Source organism: Ostrea edulis, chromosome 1, assembly GCF_947568905.1.
Source record: "Ostrea edulis chromosome 1, xbOstEdul1.1, whole genome shotgun sequence".
Lineage (NCBI taxonomy): Eukaryota > Metazoa > Mollusca > Bivalvia > Ostreida > Ostreidae > Ostrea > Ostrea edulis.
Genome location: NC_079164.1, coordinates 40,152,261 through 40,175,518, shown reverse-complemented (window position 1 = coordinate 40,175,518; position 23,258 = coordinate 40,152,261). Strand labels below are relative to the sequence as shown.

The 23,258-nt window shown below is 34.1% G+C and overlaps 1 protein-coding gene across 1 annotated transcript in view; it reads right to left on the bottom strand.

Annotated features, from left to right (window-relative positions):
• Positions 1 to 6,185: 6,185 nt before the first annotated feature.
• LOC125656622 (tRNA (uracil-5-)-methyltransferase homolog A-like) overlaps positions 6,186 to 23,258 on the bottom strand; it is a 29,239-nt gene continuing 12,166 nt past the window's right edge. The window contains exons 7-20 of the mRNA XM_048887231.1: positions 18,396 to 18,450; positions 18,200 to 18,294; positions 17,468 to 17,516; positions 15,797 to 15,860; positions 15,275 to 15,381; positions 14,903 to 15,046; positions 14,355 to 14,458; positions 13,179 to 13,227; positions 10,920 to 10,980; positions 10,476 to 10,597; positions 9,957 to 10,032; positions 9,186 to 9,302; positions 8,471 to 8,567; positions 6,186 to 6,335 (exon numbers count right to left, since the gene is read on the bottom strand). Of these exons, the coding sequence (XP_048743188.1) occupies positions 6,203 to 6,335; positions 8,471 to 8,567; positions 9,186 to 9,302; positions 9,957 to 10,032; positions 10,476 to 10,597; positions 10,920 to 10,980; positions 13,179 to 13,227; positions 14,355 to 14,458; positions 14,903 to 15,046; positions 15,275 to 15,381; positions 15,797 to 15,860; positions 17,468 to 17,516; positions 18,200 to 18,294; positions 18,396 to 18,450 (1,273 nt within the window). The 3' untranslated portion in view covers positions 6,186 to 6,202. The remainder of the gene's footprint in view (positions 6,336 to 8,470; positions 8,568 to 9,185; positions 9,303 to 9,956; positions 10,033 to 10,475; positions 10,598 to 10,919; positions 10,981 to 13,178; positions 13,228 to 14,354; positions 14,459 to 14,902; positions 15,047 to 15,274; positions 15,382 to 15,796; positions 15,861 to 17,467; positions 17,517 to 18,199; positions 18,295 to 18,395; positions 18,451 to 23,258) is intronic.

Sequence of the window (23,258 nt, the reverse complement as noted above, 5' to 3'; positions counted from 1 at the left end):
AGTAACTGTCCATTCTTAAAAATAATGGACAGCAATTGTCAACTTATTGGACACCTACAGGTAACCTTTTCACTACAAGTGGACTTTCTTCTATACAAAAGCCTAAAAAGGACAAAGGATTGCGTAACAGAAATGTTTTAATCTCTGTTAAAATTGGCCACATTATGAAATTCTTTTCGTTTGTCCCGAAAACAGTCTTTCTGTAAACAAACATTTTTTTTTAGTTTGTTTACAGGAAAGAATTATTTTATTTAATTAAAAGAGCCCATTGACGTAGTGTTAAAGGAGACAATATGCGTTGTTTGTGACAAATAAGTAAGTACATTTTATTTAAAGTCGGCACTGTGTACAAGTAACAACAAATAACGGGAGCTCTACAGAGCTCTTAAACCGACTATCACAAACAAAATAAAATACGAATATCACAAGGTAAGCATGCAAAAAACACATATATACATATTTACACGCTTACTGTATAGATAGACAGTTTCAGAAGTTAAGAATTAAATACAAATCAAACAAAAGTATTTCACTATAAAATTTAAGCATTAAATTCAAACCTCAGCATTAAGAATTGTTAAGAAGCACTATAACTGTTATATGTAAAATAAGGAAAAATATAATTATAAAATACTAAATAATATATAGCAGTTTACAGTAGATAAGTTACAAGGTATACAAACAAAACAAGTTTAGGAAGATGAAATAAAAATAAATCTTTCAAAAGACAGAACAAAAAAATAAAAATTAAACAAAAAGCAAAAATTGGTAGTAATGCAGATGAAAGGCTGTAAAATTTGCATAAAAGGAAACGGCAAACTAAAACAGTATGTAATATATTGAAAAATGAGATTTTCATTCAGCCATGCACCTCCACACCGTGTCCTCGACAGGAGCTGCATCTGCAGTCCCCCCTCCAAATGTCTATGAAAGCTCTAAATTGATTGAAGGAGGAGATTTCCCTTACATGGTTGGGTAAGGAGTTCCACAGTGTGGCGGCTGCATAACTGAATGACCTTTTACCATACCTAAGTAGTTCTTGGTTTTGGAAGTTCCAATGTCTTTTGGTATATCTCGTGTGTCTTAGCTGGACCAAGTCTTGCAGGAACAATGGACTTTGTTTATTTATAATTTTAAAAACTTCAAGGGCCATGGCTCTCATACGCCTGGTTTTCAGTGAGGGGAGATTTGATTTCTCTAGTAGTTGATTATATGTACTAGTATGGTCTTCATAATTAAATCGTAGGGCTCGTTCTTGAATTTTTTCCGGGTTTTTTTTTAATTTTATTATTATTATTATTTTACAATTTTGTTCACTACAAAAGTGCCATACCAGAGGACAATAACCAAAGTTTGACATGATAACGGAATGGTAGATAGTGAGTTTGCCCAACCTACAAAGATATTTCCCTATACGCTTTATTACATTTAATTGACGAGCTGCTTTCTTACAAATATTTGAAATATGGGAATTTAAGATTTAGATTAAAATCAATAGTAACACTAAGCAGCTTCACTTCTTCCTCACAAGCAAGAGTTGTACCATTTAAAGTAATTCCACCCTCCTGTGATGTCATCAGATTTTGCAAAATCAATGGTTTATTTAGATTTATGCATGAGAGGAACATAAATTTTGTTGAGTCTTTTCCGATAGGTATTGTAAAAAATCTTGTTAAAAATAAACTATTTCAAAAATCAAAGTTATAGATGAATAATCAATAATATGTTTTAAAATTTTGAATCCAAGGGCAATAACTCTGTTTTTATTGATTTCCTTATCAAGTCTTATATGTGATAGATTTCCTTATTTTTTACAGACATTTTGTATATTTTTGTGAAGATACAGTTTCATGAAACTGTTACGAATGCTATTATATCGTCATAACCAGTTTGTATGAAATTTTGATAACGCTGTTTAAGGGAAATTGTAATTTTCTGACGGTGATATATGATTCCGTTTTGTACGTCTCGCATTTTAAAAAGTGTGATGACTTATGTATTTTATTTGATAATTTGTTAGTTTTAACTCTAACGAATGGAAATTAATACACTTTATAAACTTGCATCAGATAAAACTGCGAGTATGCAGTTATCTTAAGTTAAAAGTAATGTTTTTATCATGTGTCTTTCTACCGAGAGAGATTGCTTGAATTTTTTCTGGGTTCGCCTGCATTTTGTTTGCTAAAAACCAGTCCACGAGAATGCCAATTTCCCTTTGAAGTGTATTTATAACATTGTCTAAAACAAAATCAGAATGGGATAGAGTGCTGTCATCCGCATAGTTGTACAAAGCTGAGTCTTTGACAAAATAAAAAATATCATTGATGAAAATATTAAACATTACTGGTTCGAGTACAGAACCCTGCGGCACCCCTTTGAAAATATCAAGAAAGGAACTTCTATGTTGGTCCATTTTGACACACTGTTTCCTACAAGATAGGTAGCTATGTAGTAGATCTACGGCAGGTGGAGAGAGACCATAAGATTTTAGTTCGAGCAGAATGAGGTTGTGAGGGAGACAGTCAAAAGTCTTAGGTAAGTCCATAAGGATAGCAGCGGCATACTTATTTTCATCAAGTGCTCTCTTCCAATCCTCAATAATTCTTAAAAGGGTGGACTGATATCCAAAGCCTAATCTAAAAGCTGCTAGAAGGGAATGGAAAATTTCATCAAAATAGGCTGATAATTCAGTGTTGATAGCATTTTCAAATATCTTAGATATACATGTAGCTGGTAATACGCTAACCAATCTAATTAAAATTAGATGTTAGATCCGCTCACATACTCGCTACACAAACGTGTAGCGAGTATGTGAGCGGATGTAACATCTAATTTCAATTAGATTGTACGCTAACTGGTCTGTAATTACCCATATCTAGTACACTGTTTTTCTTGTGTATGGGGACTACCTGAGCAATTTTCAAGGACAGAAAAAGTCAAGGACATATTTATAAGTTTTGTAAGTGGTTTGGCAATGATAGGCTTTGCAAGATGCAATACCTTGGGGGAAATCCCATCCAAACCTGTAGCCTTCTTAATGCTTATCTTATTTATATGTTTGTTTACAAAAGTTTCATCTATAGGTTTAAACTGGAATGATCTGTCTCCGAGTTGTGGAAGTTTTCATTAATAACCTTTACACTTGGGTGGTTATTGTCAATATTTACATTTCTGTTTCTAATGTTTTTGGCCACATTTACAAAAAAGTCATTAAATATTCCAGTGACTTTATACTGATCAGTAATCAAGACATCTTTTTCTGACAAGACTGTCTCTTTCTGAAAACAACTGCCTTTGTTCGTTAAGAAAGGTTTAATGGTTGACCACAAGTCCTTAGATTTAGGCCCCCTGTACATCTTTCGAGAAAGTAAGCTTTTACTGATTGTTTCTTAAGCTCGGTAACATAATTTCTTTGGGCTCTATAGGCCTCCCAGTTATTATTAGAACTACACCTTTGGTACTTATTATGCAGCATTTATTTTCTTGTAAATGGCTTTACGTAGTGTTTTATTCACACAAGTGACTTAGTTTGAAAGTATTTTTTCCCCCTCATTTTCATCGGAGCATGTTTGTCAATGACAGCTACAAAATTGTTCGTAAAATCAGAGAAAGCTTAGGTTTATGTTACTATGGTTCTCGTATCTAAACTCCACAAGTCCTAGATCATGTATAAAAGATTCTTGATAATTTCTAAAACTACGACAACTCTTCTATTTGCACTCTGACAATTGCATCATGACATCAAATGCTTTGACTGTACCGGATAGTTGGATACAATATAGAAACCATAATTGTGTAAAAAAAATTGATATTTCTGTTGTCTTTGACAGCTGGCTGAAGCTTTCCACAGAATTAGCCAGGAGTTTCATATTATAAACAAACAAGCTTGATACGTCATGCTTAGAGTTTTTAACACAATTACCCTCTATAAGTCAAAACTAGGTATAACTAACACTGAACACCCACACGATTTTATGCTGATCATGTTGTAAACTTCTCACTTAGCCGGAAAGGACCGAGAATGTGCGATTGTTTGTAGACCTAAGTGTCTACGATGTTGCCTCGTTCTGGAAATTTCCATGACTAAAATCACGGACTGCAGAAACAAACAGGCATATTTTATTTATTCAACAATGATCAAAAGTTATTTCTTCTTTAAGATCATTAAGTTGTTATTAAAAAAAAAAACCCAATAAAAAACAAAAACCTAGCTGGCTATAGGCTACGTCGAAGCATGCTCGCCACTCTCATGTTTGCTATGTAAAGGATAAAAATTGAAAACTGAAGTAGGATTTTAATTAATTTTATAATATATTTACTAATCAAGTAAGATTCTATTATAGCTTCCGGACTTCACCGCACATATGAAACAATATCAAAGATGCAAGCAGTAACTCTGGAGCAAGCGTTTCGGAGTTTATTGGCAAAAATTGTTAATATAACAGCTTTACTTTTCTACGTCAATAATTTATGAAGAAGGTAAGACGCCATGTTACTGCGGTTATACTGGGACAAAGGGACTGAATTCATAAAAATGTCCTCCTTCAGATAATGGTTTAGGATTCTAACTTTGTGTCAATAGAATGATTGTATGTACGTCATGAATGCACTATGAAGTTTCTGATGCTGCCAATCAGTAACTAATATTGTTTGGACGAGTTACCGATAGCAACATCCCCTCTCCATTACACATCTACCTCATCGCTAGATTTTGATGTTGGGCTTTTTGTGTTAATCAAAAGATAAACAGTTTGGATATCTTTGTTCAATGGCATAGTCCTAACCTAGAGGAAGTCTCTCTCTCTCTCTCACACACACACACACACATATGGAGGATGAAAAGAATCTGGTAAAGCTGAAAGTTTGAAATTGTCTTTTTCTAAATACATGTAAATTTTATAGTTGATTTATTTGTGATCGTCTACAGTGTAAATCGCATTCGAAATCAAAATGATGCTGTCGATATTCAAGTTTATAGTTACGGACGTGAATGAATAAATATATAAAACAAATTTTAACTTAAGAACAGTGCTTTGGGGGCAAGGAGAGGGACAACACAAAAAGCGCATTACAGTTTGATACCATACGGACCCCCCTTATTGACCTCAAAGGTGAAATGTCTAATTTTTCTTTGAGAAAGAAATATTTAAAATTTGCTTGTTGGGATTGCTCTCCATCTCTGTGATCTCTTCTTCGGTTTACAACAAACTGAACTACAAATCATCAGGCGCTTGTTTATCAAACTGTCAAGACGATCAGCATGGGTAGTATTTAATCGTTTCTTCATCACAGACTTTCGTGGATGGACAATTCAAAGTGTTGCTTAATAAAGAACCCTCATTACTAGTGCACCCCCTGGTGTCCAATCCCTGTACAAGTGAGAATATTTCAAATAGAATCATTCATGTCACGCTTACATTATTAAACTTTTCTGGCCCTGTGGTTCTTGAGAAGATTTTTCCTATATACACATGTAAAGCTGTTGTGTAAATATTAACTTTCCTGGTCCAATGGTTCTTGAGAAGATTTTTCAAGATATTCATAAGTAAAACTTTGATCCCTTATTGCGGCCCTACCCCCCCCCCCCCCCTCCCCGAGTTTTTTAAATGACCTCACCCTAGTTTACATTTTGTTATTATCTCCCCTGGTCCTTCATTTGAACAAACTTGAATCCCCTTCACCCAATGAGTGTGTGTGTTATGTGTGTGTGTGTGTGTGTGTGTGTGTGTGTGGGGGGGGGGGTATAAAAAGAAGACAAATGGAACACCGTAATGTAACTTGATCTACAAAAACATTAATTTTCAAAAGATTGAATCACAAATGAAAAAAAATAATAAATATAAACAGAAAGATTACAGAAATATTGCATGATTCAATGTGATTAGCTGTACCTATAAATTTAGCTTGATTGATCCCCACCCCCCTTTCTATAATGTGACTATTTTTACTGCTTAAATGGCAAAATCACAATTTCAAATGGAAAAATGGAGAAATAGAATTATATGATTCCCAGTCAAGTTTTCCTCACTTTGTAGTCATCACTGTGGAAGGCATACCACTAGTTCGATTCATTCAAACAGTGCTTCATCACCCTGTGACACCCTTTCAGGGTTCCCTCCCATCAATCACTGCACCACGCCTTACACACTGATCCTAAAATAACACAATGATGACACAACCAAAAATAAAAATCCACATTTTATTAAGTACAAGTGTCTCTCTGAAATAGGACAACCAGTTCACAGTGTTTCGTCTGAGGGAACATGTCCACTGGGACGGCTTTCACAGGCTTGTATGGTTGACCTCGCATCTTCTTGGAAGACTGTCGGACCAGGCTACAAAACAGAGCAAGTAGAAATGTAATACACCATTGTCTTTTTAAAAATTGGATGATTATTGAAAAGATTCACTGCATACTATTTATCACAGCTTTTGCAAAATGTTACATACATGTATAGTTAAATACTGAACATGTTTGTAACTGATGGTCATCCATGCACCCTCTATATGCTCAGGCAAAGAATAAGTGTCATACTGACCTTGAACTTTGACCTAGTGAGCCAAGATCTTAAATATTTTTTCTTTCACTTTCCAAATATGAATCAAGCATGTTACATACCATACACTCTGTTATTATCATGTTCTGACCTTTACCTTTGACCTTCTGACCTCAAGATCTATAGTGTATTTCTCCTGATTATTTTCCACTAGCACACAGAATATAAACTCTGCAGACTGAAACTTAATGGTGTTACATTAGGAATCACTGTCTAGTTTGTTGGGTATGTGGGGGTGATTAACTGTGATGGAAAATGTGATATTGATGTCTTGCAAATTATCACATTTTTTATTGTAGTTAATCACCTTCATACACCCAACAAAGTCCCGTGGGGATTCGGGTTAGAAAAGGTCCTAAGTACCCCTTGCTTGTCATAGGAGGTGACTAAATGGGGCGGTCCTTTGGATGAGACCGAAAAACCGGGACCCCGTGTCACAGCAGGTGTGTCACGATAAAGTACCCCCCCCCCTCAAAGGCCGCAAGTGTCGAGTATAGGCCTAAATTTTGTAGCCCTTCACCGGTAATGGTAATGTCTCCATAGGAACGTTAAAACAATATACAATCAATCAATCATACCAAACAAACTAGACAGAGATTCTTTTTATTTATATTTGAAATAAAAATGTTAAATCAACATATCAAGAATACTGCCTATAAGAAATTGAAATCCATGTTAATTTCCATAATTCTACCCAATAACCTTTTGCATCCAGTTATAAGTTGTGGGGAAATTACCACATTAGAGCTTCAAAGGGTTCACAGAAAAAACAGTTCGAAATGTAAACATATAGATACATTGGCAAGAGTCAAATGGATGTAATCATAACATGTTCTAAACATAAAAAATGTACTGCTGGTGTTTATGCATCTCAAGTTGTCGGTGAAAGAATCTATGTATCATAAAGAAAAGGACAGGTGTACACATATACACAGACCATAATGCACTAAGTCTATAAAGTTATTCACAGCTCAGACCATAATACACTAAGTCTATAAAGTTATTCATAGCTCAGCCCATAATACACTTAATCTATAAAGTTATTCACAGCTCAGACCATAATACACTAAGTCTATAAAGTTATTCATAGCTCAGACCATAATACACTAAGTCTATAAAGTTATTCATAGCTCAGACCATAATACACTAAGTCTATAAAGTTATTCATAGCTCAGCCCATAATACACTAAGTCAATAAAGTTATTCACAGCTCAGACCATAATATACTTACTCTATAAAGTTATTCACAGCTCAGACCATAATACACTAAGTCTATAAAGTTATTCATAGCTCAGACCATAATATACTTACTCTATAAAGTTATTCACAGCTCCGACCATAATATACTTACTCTATAAAGTTATTCATAGCTCAGACCATAATACACTAAGTCTATAAAGTTATTCATAGCTCAGCCCATAATACACTAAGTCAATAAAGTTATTCACAGCTCAGACCATAATACACTAAGTCAATAAAGTTATTCACAGCTCAGACCATAATTAACTTAACTCTATAAAGTTATTCATAACTCAGACCATAATACACTAAGTCTATAAAGTTATTCATAGCTCAGACCATAATATACTTACTCTATAAAGTTATTCACAGCTCCGACCATAATATACTTACTCTATAAAGTTATTCACAGCTCAGACCATAATTAACTTAACTCTATAAAGTTATTCATAACTCAGACCATAATACACTAAGTCAATAAAGTTATTCATAGCTCAGACCATAATACACTTATTCTATAAAGTTATTCACAGCTCAGACCATAATACACTTACTCTATAAAGTTATTCATAGCTCAGACCATAATACACTAAGTCTATAAAGTTATTCATAGCTCAGACCATAATACACCAAGTCTATAAAGTTATTCATAGCTCAGACCATAATTAACTTACTCTATAAAGTTATTCATAGCTCCTCTGGGATTACATGAAACAAACATAATCTTCTTCAGAAAGGGTGAATTCCTCAAAGCTCTGATGACCTGTGTATCTGAGAACAATAGTGACTTATAAAATGAACATGTGATTAATTTACACTCAACTCAATCACTCTAATACACATTTCTGTCTGTATGGATAGTAATTAGCCTAAATTTTGTTATTGTTCTTGCTGTCAAAACGAGTCAGAGTGCTACTTCAGAATCCTGCTCCAACAGAATAAAGTTTTATCTACATGTGAATATTCATGTCTCTGTGTTCCAAGTTTTATCTACATGTGAATATTCTCTATGTTCCAAGTCTTATGAACATGTTAATATTCATGTATATGTGTTCCAAGTTTTATCTACATGTGAATATTCATGTCTCTGTGTTCTAAATCTTAAACAAATCAATATTCATGTCTCTGTGTTCTAAATCTTAAACAAATCAATATTCATGTCTCTGTGTTCTAAATATTAAACGTGAATATTCATGTATATGTGTTCTGAGTTTTATCTACATGTAAATATTCATGTTGGTGTATTCCAAGTCGGGAATCATTGTTGTTTTGTATGCCTCTTGTGGGTTTGTGAGTAATACTAGGATTTATACTACAGTGTACTATGTAGGTCTGGTGAGTAGAACGGAGTCTGATGTAGATCTGGGTAAATCTAGGACCTATACTTACGTAAGCCAGCTCTGGGTGGGTCTACAATGGCAATGACATCATCAGAAGTTATTGATTTCATTGTCTGTGTGATGATGTCCTCAGCTTTACAACAGTGGTATGTAGCATTGGTTATGTCTAAAATTCATAAATTCACCTGGGATAAACAGTTTCATTAAATTTCTTTTTAGATGTTAAGAACTCTCCCCCACGTTACCTGAATAAGAATAGAATTTATTATTATACTGAAGACAAATAATGTTAATTACAATGTGAAATAAATTTTATATAATGAAACAAAGATAATTCCTACTAATTGTCCTTTTTTCTTCATGTTCTATCGAAAATATTGCCATTTTCAAAACAACATCATTTAAAAGTAATTGAGACTTCTATTTACAATAAATGCAAAACAGTCTTATTTTTACCAATCCAATTTGCTACTTCAAACACTTCATTCATATTTTCAGGATATGAAATACCCTATATCTGTTTCATATCAGCATTCAAACACTTTCAATACATGTAATTTAAAAAAAAAAAATCAGAGATAATAAATGTTTTTAACAGAAATCTGATCTCAGGCATGATCTATCGAAATATGGAAAGAAATTCAATCATTATGTAACATTAACTAATTCATCACCCTTTTTTTTATCAGACAATCATCAGTATTGCTATATACCCACTACATTATATGCAAGAGTAAGAGTTCAACTTTTCTTTCAACTCATGTAAATTGAATAAAAAGCCTATATTTCACAGGTTCTTGAAAATCAATTTGATACATACCATTAATCTGTGCATTTCTCTTTGCATTTTCTATTGCCTCTGGACAAAGTTCAATCCCAATCACTGAGGAGACTCTCTAGAGATCAGGAAATACATTTTTATAGTACGTATTGACTGAGAGAGGATATTATATACCTATACTAATTTTCACTATATAATTTATGTTAATTGACATATTTTGCAAATTCCCAGCAAATAATTTTTTTCCCCAATGGAAATCTCCGATATGTTCTATTAAAATAGAATCATGACTATTTATGATTAAATGGAATATATTGCATCATGAGTTAATTGGTCCCCATTTAAGAACCAGTTTACACTAGGAAATGACAACAATTGATCCAGGTTTTAAATATTGTATTAACTTAAAGTTATATTCTGGTTTTAATGTTTGTTTTGTTATAGGCTTTCTCTTGGGAAACTGAAATCTTGCCAACTCCCTCAATGATATACTTTGACTGTATATCATTTGTTTCTGGATAAATCCTCAGAGTAAATGCTACAAAATTCTCTTCCTACCTTGGCCAAGGTCAAACCAATTGTCCCTGTCCCACAGCAGATGTCAAGGACAGTGGTTGTCGTGGTAACCCCACACCACTCAGCGATCTGTTGATACAGAACCTCAGCACCTGGTGTATTCACTGTGACAAACAACTGTGTCTTGTAAATTGGTTAATGCTAATAAACATCATATGTTCAAAACTGCATAATGCATAGCCAGAATTTTCAACAAGTGTATAATTTTGGCCTATTTTAGTGATTTCCAAAGATTTACCAAATTAAGACTCACTATATTTATGTAAATACATGTAAGTATACAAATAAATTGCTTCACTAAAATTTTATCCACCAAAATTAGTGGTAGGCCTTGTAAACCCAAATCCACCAAGTTTCTGTCCTGCCAAAAAATCTGGCTATATGGTATTTAATATATTATATTGCAGTGAATCAATTTATGTGTACCTTGGAAAAAGGCATCAGGAGAGATTTCAAACTTCATGCCCAAAAGAGTTTCCTCAATGTTCTGTAAAATGCAAAATGGGAAGAATCTACTAAAATGATTAAAGTAGACCTATACTCGGCCTACGTCACCATCAAATGTAAATGCGGAACCACGCTTCCGTTTTCCGAAATGTGATACTTTAACGATATCCATTTGATTTTTACATGGCGATACGAGATATGAATATCCGATATCAATTCCTTCCTGGGTGTTCTTATCTTCTTATCAGTCAAATCTTAAGTTGAGATTTTGTGGTGTGTTTTTTTTAAAGGGGGGAGATAGAGATGATTATAGCTTTAGAAAAAAATCGGTTGAAGAACAAACAACATTTTGGTGGATGAGGGTCTGTGTCAGTTACATTGTACATGTCCGTGAGGCATTCAGTGTACATTGACTATTCATGTATGTAAAAGTTTTACTATGATCCAAGTGTTCAACATATGGAATTGCGGGACATCAGAAAGTGGGGGGGGGGGGTGGTAGAGACAGATGGGAAGGGGGGGGGGGGGGGGGGGGTTAGAGACAGATGGGAAGGGGGGGGGGGGGGGGGTCAGACCAATTCAGATTTCCACGAGCATCATGATAATATTTCATTTATGAGGATCCGGGTTAAAATAGGTTCCAAATTATCATCAAAAAATACATGGTACGCTGTGTAAAAAAGAAAAGTTCACATTTTGCTGCTCCAGTGACCACAGATATCGTAGTTGTGTTCGCTGCTACAATGTTACTGATATTGACACAAGCTTCAAAGATCAGCTGCAAATAATTTGTTTTATTTCACCGACCGTCATGAATTTGTAATTTTTTCCTCATCCTCTCTCCTTTTTCAAAATTATTGGGGCAGCATCTATTAGTTCCTTATTGAGATTGCATCTACTTAGACCGGTGTAAGTGGTGTACGTGTACATGTACATACATCCAATTTATGTACATGTAAATGATTTCATGACCTGTAGAGATTCATATAAAACTTTGTCTCAGGATATAAGATATATCACACATTACACGTATACATTAATCATATAAGCAAAATCATAAAAATTCAGTTTGTTACTTTCATTTTACATTTAAATTGTGCAAAGCCTCTCTAGAATTTTTTTTCAGATAAAACGTAAAATTTAATTGTAAACCACATGTATCTTATAATAGTTATAGTTTAGCATAGTTCAAATTATTATTCAAGGTTGTAAATATGCTCAAACTTCACATGTCTAACGAAAATATGATAATGTATAATTTTTCAAGATTTTAAGGGGGGGGTGTACTTGTTGTAGAGCTGATAGCTTCTAAAATAATATGTCAACATATGATTTTCTTGCTCAAATCCTTATTCTAAGATAATAATCTGTAAATCAAAAACAATTTATTCAAGGTTTAGTCCATCAAAATTAGGGAAAAGACCAATATTGACGTCAAATGGTATCTCCTACAGTATTTCCTTTCACATGTTTGGGCTCATAAAGTATACATTGTGAAAATATTTATTCCAATTTATTAGAATAAATGATTACATACCATTAAATAAAGGGTATATAGTCTATGTTGCCTATTGCAGCCCATTTGTTTGGGGAAATAATAATTAATAAGAAAAATAAAGAAGGAGGAGTGCATTTTCCTTAATGTTGATGGGGTGCTTACTTTTGAGAAGCAATAACAACGAACATAGCATGTCAACATATATGTTTTTCAATGTCTATCTATTACTGGAATGTATATTTATCTTGTTAAGGCAATTTTTTCATGATTGAGTCCATTTAAGGCCGAGTATAGATCTACCTTAATACATACAGATACACACGTATCTCTAGTAACATCTAGACAGATACTAAACTGCATGTCTGTGACTATCACATGATACATAGATGTCTCAGTTTTCCCCATTATATGTCTGTGACTATCACATGATACAGAGATGTCTCACAGTTTTCCCCATTACATGATACAGAGATGACTCACAGTTTTCCCCATTACATGTCTGTGACTATCACATGATACAGAGATGACTCACAGTTTTCCCCATTATATGTCTGTAACTATTACATGATACAGAGATGACTCACAGTTTTCCCCATTACATGTCTGTGACTATCACATGACACAGAGATGACTCACAGTTTCCCCCATTACATGTCTGTGACTATCACATGACACAGAGATGACTCACAGTTTTCCCCATTACATGTCTGTGACTATCACATGATACAGAGATGACTCACAGTTTTCCCCATTACATGTCTGTACGGCTCACTTGTGTTGCCTGTCATCCTGTTCATTAATGAAAAAACAACAAAGTAAATAACATTTTGAGCTCTATTTTAGATCTTTCAATAGTACAAAACTAAATACAAGCAAGATTCCCTTACACTTTGACACAGGGGGAAATGCATTAAGGAGGGTGAGAGTTTTTATTAAAACATCTCATAGCTCACAGTCAAGAGTCGCTGGCCTTGACCTCTTGGGTAAAATTTAAAAAGCAACAGATGTTGCCTCTTTCTGGTAGTCATAGAAAATCTTCATATGAAATGCCATTTATATACCCCATTATCTCAAACATATATAATACATACCCCGGTATGTCAAATGACCAAGAAACCATGTTTAATATGCGTAATCTGATGACCTACAAATCAATGCAGCTTCGCCGTTAAGCAAATTATTATATTTTCTGTTGTAGTTAATCATCTCACATACTCAATAAACTAGACAGTGATTCCACAAGCACTTGTTTCTGTAAATAAGGTATGGTGTCTGTATACTAATAATAACACTATTAGTTAATAGTACATGTAACACTATTAGTATACAATGTACCTTATTTACAGAAACAAGCACCTGTGAGTAATCCTTTATATAGCCACAATCAGCAAACACCAACGTAAGTTAGGCCATGTCTATACCACATATTTCTCTGTTAGAAATTGAAAAAATTACTCCTTGCAGATTAAAAAGATAAAAACACCATGTAATTTAACTTGATTTACATTGAACAGTGCTTGGAAATCACTATTTTATTGAATCCTAAACATTTAGAGACTTGTGAGCTAAGGTTCAATCACCTAATTTTTTAATTAAATGCTTGCGAGCACTTTGATTTGTTAATATTGTGTTCTCAAGAATTCCGAATGCAGCTGTCATTCTTTTCAATAGATCTTTACAAGACTAGTGTTGGAAATTTTGCTCTCTGACTTATTTATAAAGAAACTGCAAAATTGACATACATTTGTGATAACACTCACGGCTTAGGAATACATAGTGTAATAATTAAAATATATGTAATGGGTGATATCCACTGGATTAAAGGGTAAACATGTAATAAATTGCAATACATAATCTTGGAATCTCGTGATATAAAAACATCCTCGTTATTGTGACGATGATGTCATTGCTTTTACCTGTCCGAGTATACCCTGAAGTATAGGCAGGTAACGCCACTTTCTCTTCCCTCCTCTGAGGAAAAGTAGTCGTGAAGTCTAGTCTTCTCTTTCTCTATTTCTTCCTGTATGTAGAATTTATACAAAGAAAACCAAAACATTGTTTCAAACCATACTGCTGAACAAACATTCTCAAGTAAAGCATGAATTCAGCATTCATGCAGGTTTCGTAAATTTACAACAATATCATGTTAAATGCATGATCTACTTCTATGCCATTGATTGTTATAATGTAAAGTGACAACAAGAAATAGCCATTTAGTACTGGATTTCAATTCCTTTCATTCATAAATTCTTATAGTGAGCATATTACAACATATTAAATATAAATTATCCACATATTTTCTGGCTGTATGTATCACAGTAATGCGACAATGGACCATTACACTAAACATTTATCAATAAATCATTTCATCATTCCTTATTCGCAGTTGCCATGGTTTACAAATACAATAAACTTTCATTTTCTGATAGGAAATACTAATTTACTTCAGTGAAGCCATACTTACAGGGGGCAACTGTTGTGGGTGAAAATCACCGATGGCCATGACGTCCGAGCGTGTTGTTCGCACCGTCAACATTCGCCAGTGCCCGGTGTGTGTCTCTGGATTGAAGGCTCCAAATGGACCACTTCTGATGAAGTTCTGGAAACTCTGCAGGGTTACATCAAAGTTAGATAAATCAAACACTGAAGATTCAACATAATGCCAATTTATCTGAGGAAATTATCATGTAAATAAATAAGAAATGTTTTTTAGATAATAACTTAACACTTTTGGATTATCATTTTCCAATATCTTATGCACATACAATTATTGATGGACATTGCTTTTCATCAAGAATAAAATGGAAACAATATGATAAAGGAATCTGGGTATCACCTTGACAACAGTTTTCATGGCATCCGGTATATTAGACAGACAGTGTGGCTCACCAACAGAGCTGGTTCCATCTTTGTACTGACCAAATCGGAACCCAACCGTGTTATCTGTCAAAGAACAAGCCTTCATTTTAATTTGTTGATATTGCAGTTAAAGACAATAGCATATTTAATATTTTTAAAATCATATATATGTATGTGTTGACAAAATAAGCAAGAAATCGTAGCATCCCGAGGTAACATGTATTATCTACTGACTACGACCTTGACCTATAACCTTTTAACCCCAATATCAACACAGAAAACACATCTTTTTCTTATGATTTGCTATCTTTGTAGCATGACACTAAAATATGCAATAATACTTTTTACATTGAGTGAACAACATTGTTCCGGATGCACATACAAGCAGGCAAACATGTGCACTCAGACATACATACACAATCATGACACTATATTCTCTATAAATATAAATATGATGTCATGAAATGGTGAATCGTTTTGTGAGACTAGAGATGCATACCATTTTTGTCCACATCCTGACCAATGGTAAATTCACACTTGTTTCGATATCCACTTTCAACAGGCTGCAGATGAGAAATTTAATCACAGATATATTCGTAAGTTTTTAATCTATCTATTAATCTACTAGCCAGCAAAAACAAGAGGTACTGTGAGCAATGCTCACTAAGAATACCCCCCGCTTACCCCAATCTCCCAAAGGGTGTTGGTAATAGGTATAAACTGCCTCTTTTCTGAGTGTAAAAAACAAATGGCATGACAAACCGAACCATATTGCTACTTCGATGTCCAGTGCATGTGACCTTTGACCTTTTGACCCCAAAATCGATAGGGAACATCTTCATCCCATGGGTAGTCCATATGTATGATATGGTGACTGTAGGTGGAAAGGATAACGCTTTAGAGCCCGGAAACCATATTGCTACTTCGATGTCCAGTGTGCTTGACCTTTGACCTTTTGACCCCAAAATCGATAAGGAACATCTTCATCCCATGGGTAGTCCATATGTATGATATGGTGACTGTAGGTGGAAAGGATAACGCTTTAGAGCCCGGAAACCATATTGCTACTTCGATGTCCAGTGCACGTGACCTTTGGACCCCAAAATCAATAGGGAACATCTTCATCCCATGGGTAGTCCATATGTATGATATGGTGACTGTAGTGGAAAGGATAACGCTTTAGAGCCTGGAAACCATATTGCTACTTCGATGTCCAGTGCACGTGACCTTTGACCTTTTGACCCCAAAATCGATAGGGAACATCTTCATCCCATGGGTAGTCCATATGTATGATATGGTGACTGTAGGTGGAAAGGATAACGCTTTAGAGCCTGGAAACCATATTGCTACTTCGATGTCCAGTGCGCGTGACCTTTGACCTTTTGACCCCAAAATCGATAGGGAACATCTTCATCCCATGGGTAGTCCATATGTATGATATGGTGACGGTAGGTGGAAAGGATAATGCTTTAGAGCCCGGAAACCATTGCGTCTACAGACAGACGGACAGACAGACAGACGGACAACCCGATTCCAGTATACCCCCCCCCCTCACAACTTGTTGCGGGGGGGTATAATAAATTGATTCTTAAAATGCACATCACCAATGAAAACATGTGCTGATGTTTCACTCTTACTGAATTGAACATCAATTTTTGCCGTTTTTGTTCAGATCAGTAAAGCACGGTTATAACAAACCTTCTGGGAAAGTAAATTTCATTATATCTAATATAAACATTTTTGTTATTTCCCTCTAATAGGGGAATAATTTAATTTTACTTGTAACATGCAATTTTCATTGGCTGAAATTTTTTAATTTATATTGTATGATGTAACGTGGTACAGGGACAAGCCACCTTGACAACCAAAAACGGCACTACATGTATAATATTTTTTATTTTTTTATTTTACATCATAGCACCATTAAGTTTTAGGCCTTCTAACATCTAATATAAACATTTTTTGTAATTTTCCTCTCATAGGGGAATAAATATCACTTTGTAATATGCCTGAATTCATTACAAGTGTGTTCATTATAAGTGTGCTTTACTGTATCAAGGACAAAGTTTTGGTCATAGAGTGGGAATGGATAGCTGCATTATTTGTTTACAACCACGAAATTTTATGCCCACAAAAATTGGTATCTTAAATTAAGTGTACATGTACTCACAGATGGCTTGATTGGAAGTAGGTCACAACAATGGCCATTGTATTTCTTCCTGTGGAAATGAGATACAGTCAAACCTCATAAAAATGATTATTTCAAACTTGATGGGGTCAAAAACAAATTTGAGATATCAAAGGGTTCAATTAAGATACATTTAGAAAAAGTAGTTAGGACTTAAATTCCAACTCCTTTCGATATATCTACTTCCAAGATATTGATGTTCAAAATACTGAAGTTCAGCAGTCGATATTGTGAATTCCTTTCAATGCAAGAATAACTGATATTCCTGTTAACTTGTGAGAAGCCTAGCTGGCCTGGAGGTTATAAAACTTTTACCGTACTCATACTCATACTCTGCCATGTTTGTTTTGAGTACAACTCTGAGCAAGCTTCAAGCATACTTGAAAAAGTTTGAGCATGTACTTCATTTGAGTATGAAAATGATTTTATAAAAGTTGTATAACCTTCACTTTTGAGTATGAGTACAATTTAGAGGACAGAGTTTTAGTTTGAGTATGAAAACATGCTAAAAAAAGTTTTATAACCTCCAGGCCTGGTAAAACTGAAATTTTTGCTTTTACACATTCATCTCTTTTTGCTATAGATTTAAATCCATCTAGGTATAGCAATCAAAATCTTCTGTTCTCTTGAATTGACACTGTACCGTAACCTTGAAGCACATAAACAATGCCATGTACAGATGTTAATTGGGATCCTATCGACAGATGAATGTACCTTTGCTCTGTTAACCAATTTCTGAGGTCTACATTGTTTTTGAAGATCTGATTGGCATAAGTTTTCATCATTTGTCCAACTTCTTCTGATTTCAACTGAAATTGTCATGTTCAACATCAAATTTCAACATCACAATGAGTGCCATATATCAACAGTAAGCAATGCTTTATTCTGTAATTGTGACTGCGTGTTTTACCTTTAACTGTTCGTCATATGGCATATTCCACAAAGGGCTCACGGCCTTCTTCAATCTGTAACAAACAAGAAATCAACATGAAATTGTACATGCACAATTCATACAGGGTATCTTATTTTCAATTTTTAAAAAAAAATTGTACTCTCTCCAACAGGGACATCTAGCCTCCCACACCATCCCATTGTCAAAGATTACAATCCCCTCACTTGGAAAATTATTTCCCCTATTGAGGCCCCAGAATTAGATTCTTAAATAAATTCCTCAAAAATTTAAATCCCCTTTAATGGCCCCACTCTACCCTCTAGGTGCTTTGAATAACCTGGAATCTGCACTACCTGATGATGCCTGCATATTGATATGACTAATCATGGCCCTGCTGGTCTTGAGAGAAAGATTTCTCCCAATACAATACTATGTGAAACTTTGATCCCCTATTGAGGCCCCATCCTGCACTCCACGGCCATGATTTGGTCAAGCTTTTAATCTCCACTAACTGTGGATTACGGTGTAGCGTCATTTCATTGTAACTGACCCTTTCAAATCAAAGAAATGGACACTTTCAGATATATGAAGAAAACAGAAAGTACACAGCACATGCTTGGTAAGTAATTGCTGTTGATAATTGAAAGTTTTATAAACCCCGTGAATTTTACGGAATATCACAACGTTAATTTCAATGTTGAAAGTAAGTTTCGTTTTCAAGTTCTAGCAATATTCCTGATATAAGTATTTTTTACATGAAGAACATTTAGCACAACAGCACTGCCCAATCTTTTTTAGGGATTTTGTTAATAATTTTATATTTTTTTTACATGTTAATCAAGCCCATAAAATGGAGGGGGGGGGGATATAATGATATATATGATACGTTTTGCTGATAACTTTGATTCAAAGTTGGGCAATTTATTTACTGTACAACTTTGAAAAGGACAGACCCTTTATGATTACGCGAACGGCACTTTCAGATTCTGTTCTTCACTTAGTAAGTGAAGAACAGAATCTGAAAGTGCCGTTCGTGTAATACGTGAATTGTTGAAATAGACCTACATCAGTTGAGGAGAGGTTTATGCATGTTAAAAAATTAGTAGACTTTTAGAAAAAATATACTGCAATATCATTATATATTATATATAAACTAATATATTGTTATCATATAGAACTATCAAGCTATTAAATACAATAAGGCATGTAGAATCACCCCCTCCCCCCTCTTTTTTTGACGATAATCATTTGTTATTTTATAATGCAAGTAAAGATATATTAGGTGACTCCCCCCCCCCCCCCCCCCTCCGAATGTTAGCTTGAAAGTTATGAATAAAAACCATTCATCAAAATACGAGTGTGCCCCACTCTCCCCTTAGGATTTTGAAGATCATGGAATATTTTGCTTGTCAAGATTGAAAAATGATGTGACTTGCCTAAGAATATACCCTGAGTGTATATAGATATTGACAGCCTAGTAAGAATAGCAGTATACCCTTACATGTATAAGATATCAACACACGTGCATTATTCATACTAGTTTAAGAGGTATGTTTGTTATAATTACAATTTTAGCTTCTTATACCGTTTATAAGTTTTCTGTTTTATTTGAAATATCCCTTTCTTGTTTTACATAATATTCGAGAAAATGTACATTTGATGTTTTTTAACTTGAACCGTGACCTAAAACATTGGTACCAAATCACCATGTCTACCTGTATCAAATTAGTTTGATGTTTCATTGTTCATACAGTTGAGTACATGTAGTTTTTATCAGGGATGAGAAAGTCTTGGTCAGAACTATCAATTCATAAACATGTAGATCATATTCTAAATTCACACAGTAAATTTGGGTCTGATAACTATAATTATAAAAACAACCAAGAAAATTGATCTGTACTCCATCATCGTGCAACATACTGTTTGCCTAGTTTCGATGCAGTTCAAAAAGCATCAAACCTGGGTCACCATCTTTGTAAAAAATATGTGGGGGGAAATATTCAATAACACTCATATCTGCATAGAATACTCAATATAAAGGACTTTTGCACCCTGTTTGTAATACTACTTACTTTCCACCAATCATATTGACTCGATATGCAGAAACAAAAACTACAAATTATTTACACTACGCAAGATAAAAAAGTTTCTACCGATATGATAATTATAAAAATAAATAAAATTTATATAGCACCTTATATAAAACAAATTACTCTAAGGCACTTTACAAGGGTAGCGGTGAGGAATGCAACAATAAAAAAAACCATAATTTATTTTTTTAAAAATTGATTTCTTACATCTTTCAAATTATCAAAATAAAATATTAGGGTTTTTTTTTTTTGTTGGTAGAACACTATGCAAAGTATAAAAAAAATACTCTAAAATGTTCAAAGCTAAAACACTATTGGCATAAATGTTCTAGGGAAAAAGTAATAAATACACGTAAAAACATTATCACAGATCACACATCACTACATACCAGAAAGCTTGATTACAATATATATATTCTGCCGTCTATTAAAGCTGTATGGTCCGAATTACAATATTTTTTTCCATCTCGTAAAAACGCTATTAAATCATCGCACGTATGTAGTTATGAGACTGTACGACATATCATAAATTATTTCATCTGTTTTAACCCAAATAATTTGATTTTAAATCGATGTTTACAAATAACCGCGTCACTCTGCCATTTCAAGTGACAGTTCAAACTTTCAGATCATCGGTGGTCTTATCTGTGTAAAGCTGTGTATTTTGTTATAACAGTGCCGTACCATAAGTTTAATAGAAATAAAAATATCAAATACCTCTTAGTAATTCGTTGTTTTACGCTCTTTCAGCCTTAAAACTAGACAGTTGCGTATGAGTTAATACATCATGTTGGGATTCCCCTGACGTGCGTGGGTCTATTTATAGACGTCTATTATGGGATGATTTATATATGTAGCCACTATATTTATTTTCTAAATAATATTCATACTGTTTTCTTTTACATGCAGATGTTTTAAAGCATGTAATTAAGGGAAAGTTAATAACTTTGTAAAGTAATTAATCTGCTTTAAAGTAATTATGTACAAAAATAATACATGAACATCGGGTCATACAGCTTTAACAACTGCTTGACTATTTGTGGTAATAAACTTTGGTATGGAAAGAATATTTATCATCATTACAAAAAAAAAAAGAGCTGCAAGGATAATTCTGGATGCAAGTCCAGATTCCTCTTCCAAATCATTATTTGAGAAACTTTGCTGACACTTTATGAGCTATCATACATTTTATCATTTTTAAGGAGGAATGCTACACCAGAGAAATTTTATATGGATGAAAAGTGGAGGATATGTACATGTACAACAATACTGTATTTTGAAATTGCAAACTTTTAAATTTACTTTGTTTCGTCAAAAAATGCAGTTTTAGTAGAAAGCAATCTGAAAAAAATTTCAACCCCTGCTGGACGCGAACCTGTGATCTACAGTTCAGGAGTCAACGTGCTAACGTACTGAACTACTCAGCTAGGCAATGGTAATTGAAATGAAATGACAAATATTGCTAATATTTATATTTTCATTCATGTTTTAAAAGGATTAATTTCTTCAACACTTGTCCATCAAATGTTATGAAATTCTATCTGTAGTTTTCCACTCTGAAACTACACTGCAAGTTTCAAATGAATCCTTGCAAGCAAAATGGAAAAAGTCTGGAATACCAATGGGACAGTCAGACAGAGGGACAGACAAGAAAGCTATAGTCCCCTTTGGTTTTGTGAACAGATAGGGTACTAATAAATCAGCTGTTAATCTTTCTTGATGATTAATTGAAAAACACTTTAAAGAAAGAGATCTTCATTTAAGTAACTTTGAAAGTTATGACTAGCAGTCGCCATCCCTTATGTAGAGAACTGTTAAAAATTTATCCTTATTCACTAATTTGTTGATGAAGCTAAGCACATGTACCGGTATATGAGTGGATCCAGAAATTTTCCTCCAGGGAAGTGGCTTCCACTCAATGCAATTAAAACTATGGACTAACATTTAATATTTTACAACTAGAAGCACATACAAATAGGTAAATATATCTATTTTCTACCTAGCTCAGGGCTGGTGGGTTCGGACCATCCATCCCCCTATATATGTGTGCCTGACATAGCCTCTACCAATGGAATTCATTAAGATTTTTGAGTTAAGGACGACAGACCTAATTCGAAATTTTGCACTTCTGCGCAGAAAGCCGTGAACATCGCTATTTACAGTCTCTGTGCATTGGGACGTCGCTGCAATTGTTTCATCACATTACGAACATGCGAAATTTAGTTTCTCTCTCGGCTGACAATAAACACGGTATTGCCCCTACCCATTGGATAGATATCTTAAAATAATTCCTCTTCCGACAACAAAGCAAATCGTTCCGTCATAATGTTGGGAACAGCTGCTATAGTTGTGACGTTGAATATTTTGTATTTGACGTCACAATGCCGAATTGCACGGAAAATCGATGCTGCCATTGAATAGTTTGAAGACTATCATTCTAGCACAGAACCGATCACACGGCAGAGGTACATATATTTTGGCGAAAATAGTCGGCTTATCGTCATTTTTTGATATAGAGAAAAATACATTCAGGTAGAATAATGCTTTAAATAGTTACTCATGTCTGAGATTGCAATTGCCAATCAACATGTACCACGTATTACATAAACATGTATATATGCATTTACATTCAATACAAGTACATGAAATGTCAGAAATCCTGTATCAAAATAAATGTATGCTACTCTTAAGCTTAACTTATAAAAATGTTTCAGGGAATAAAAGTCCATTTTGTTTCTGAGAGTGTTCATCAGAAAAATCTTATAAATGATGATGACACTTGAAGTACATG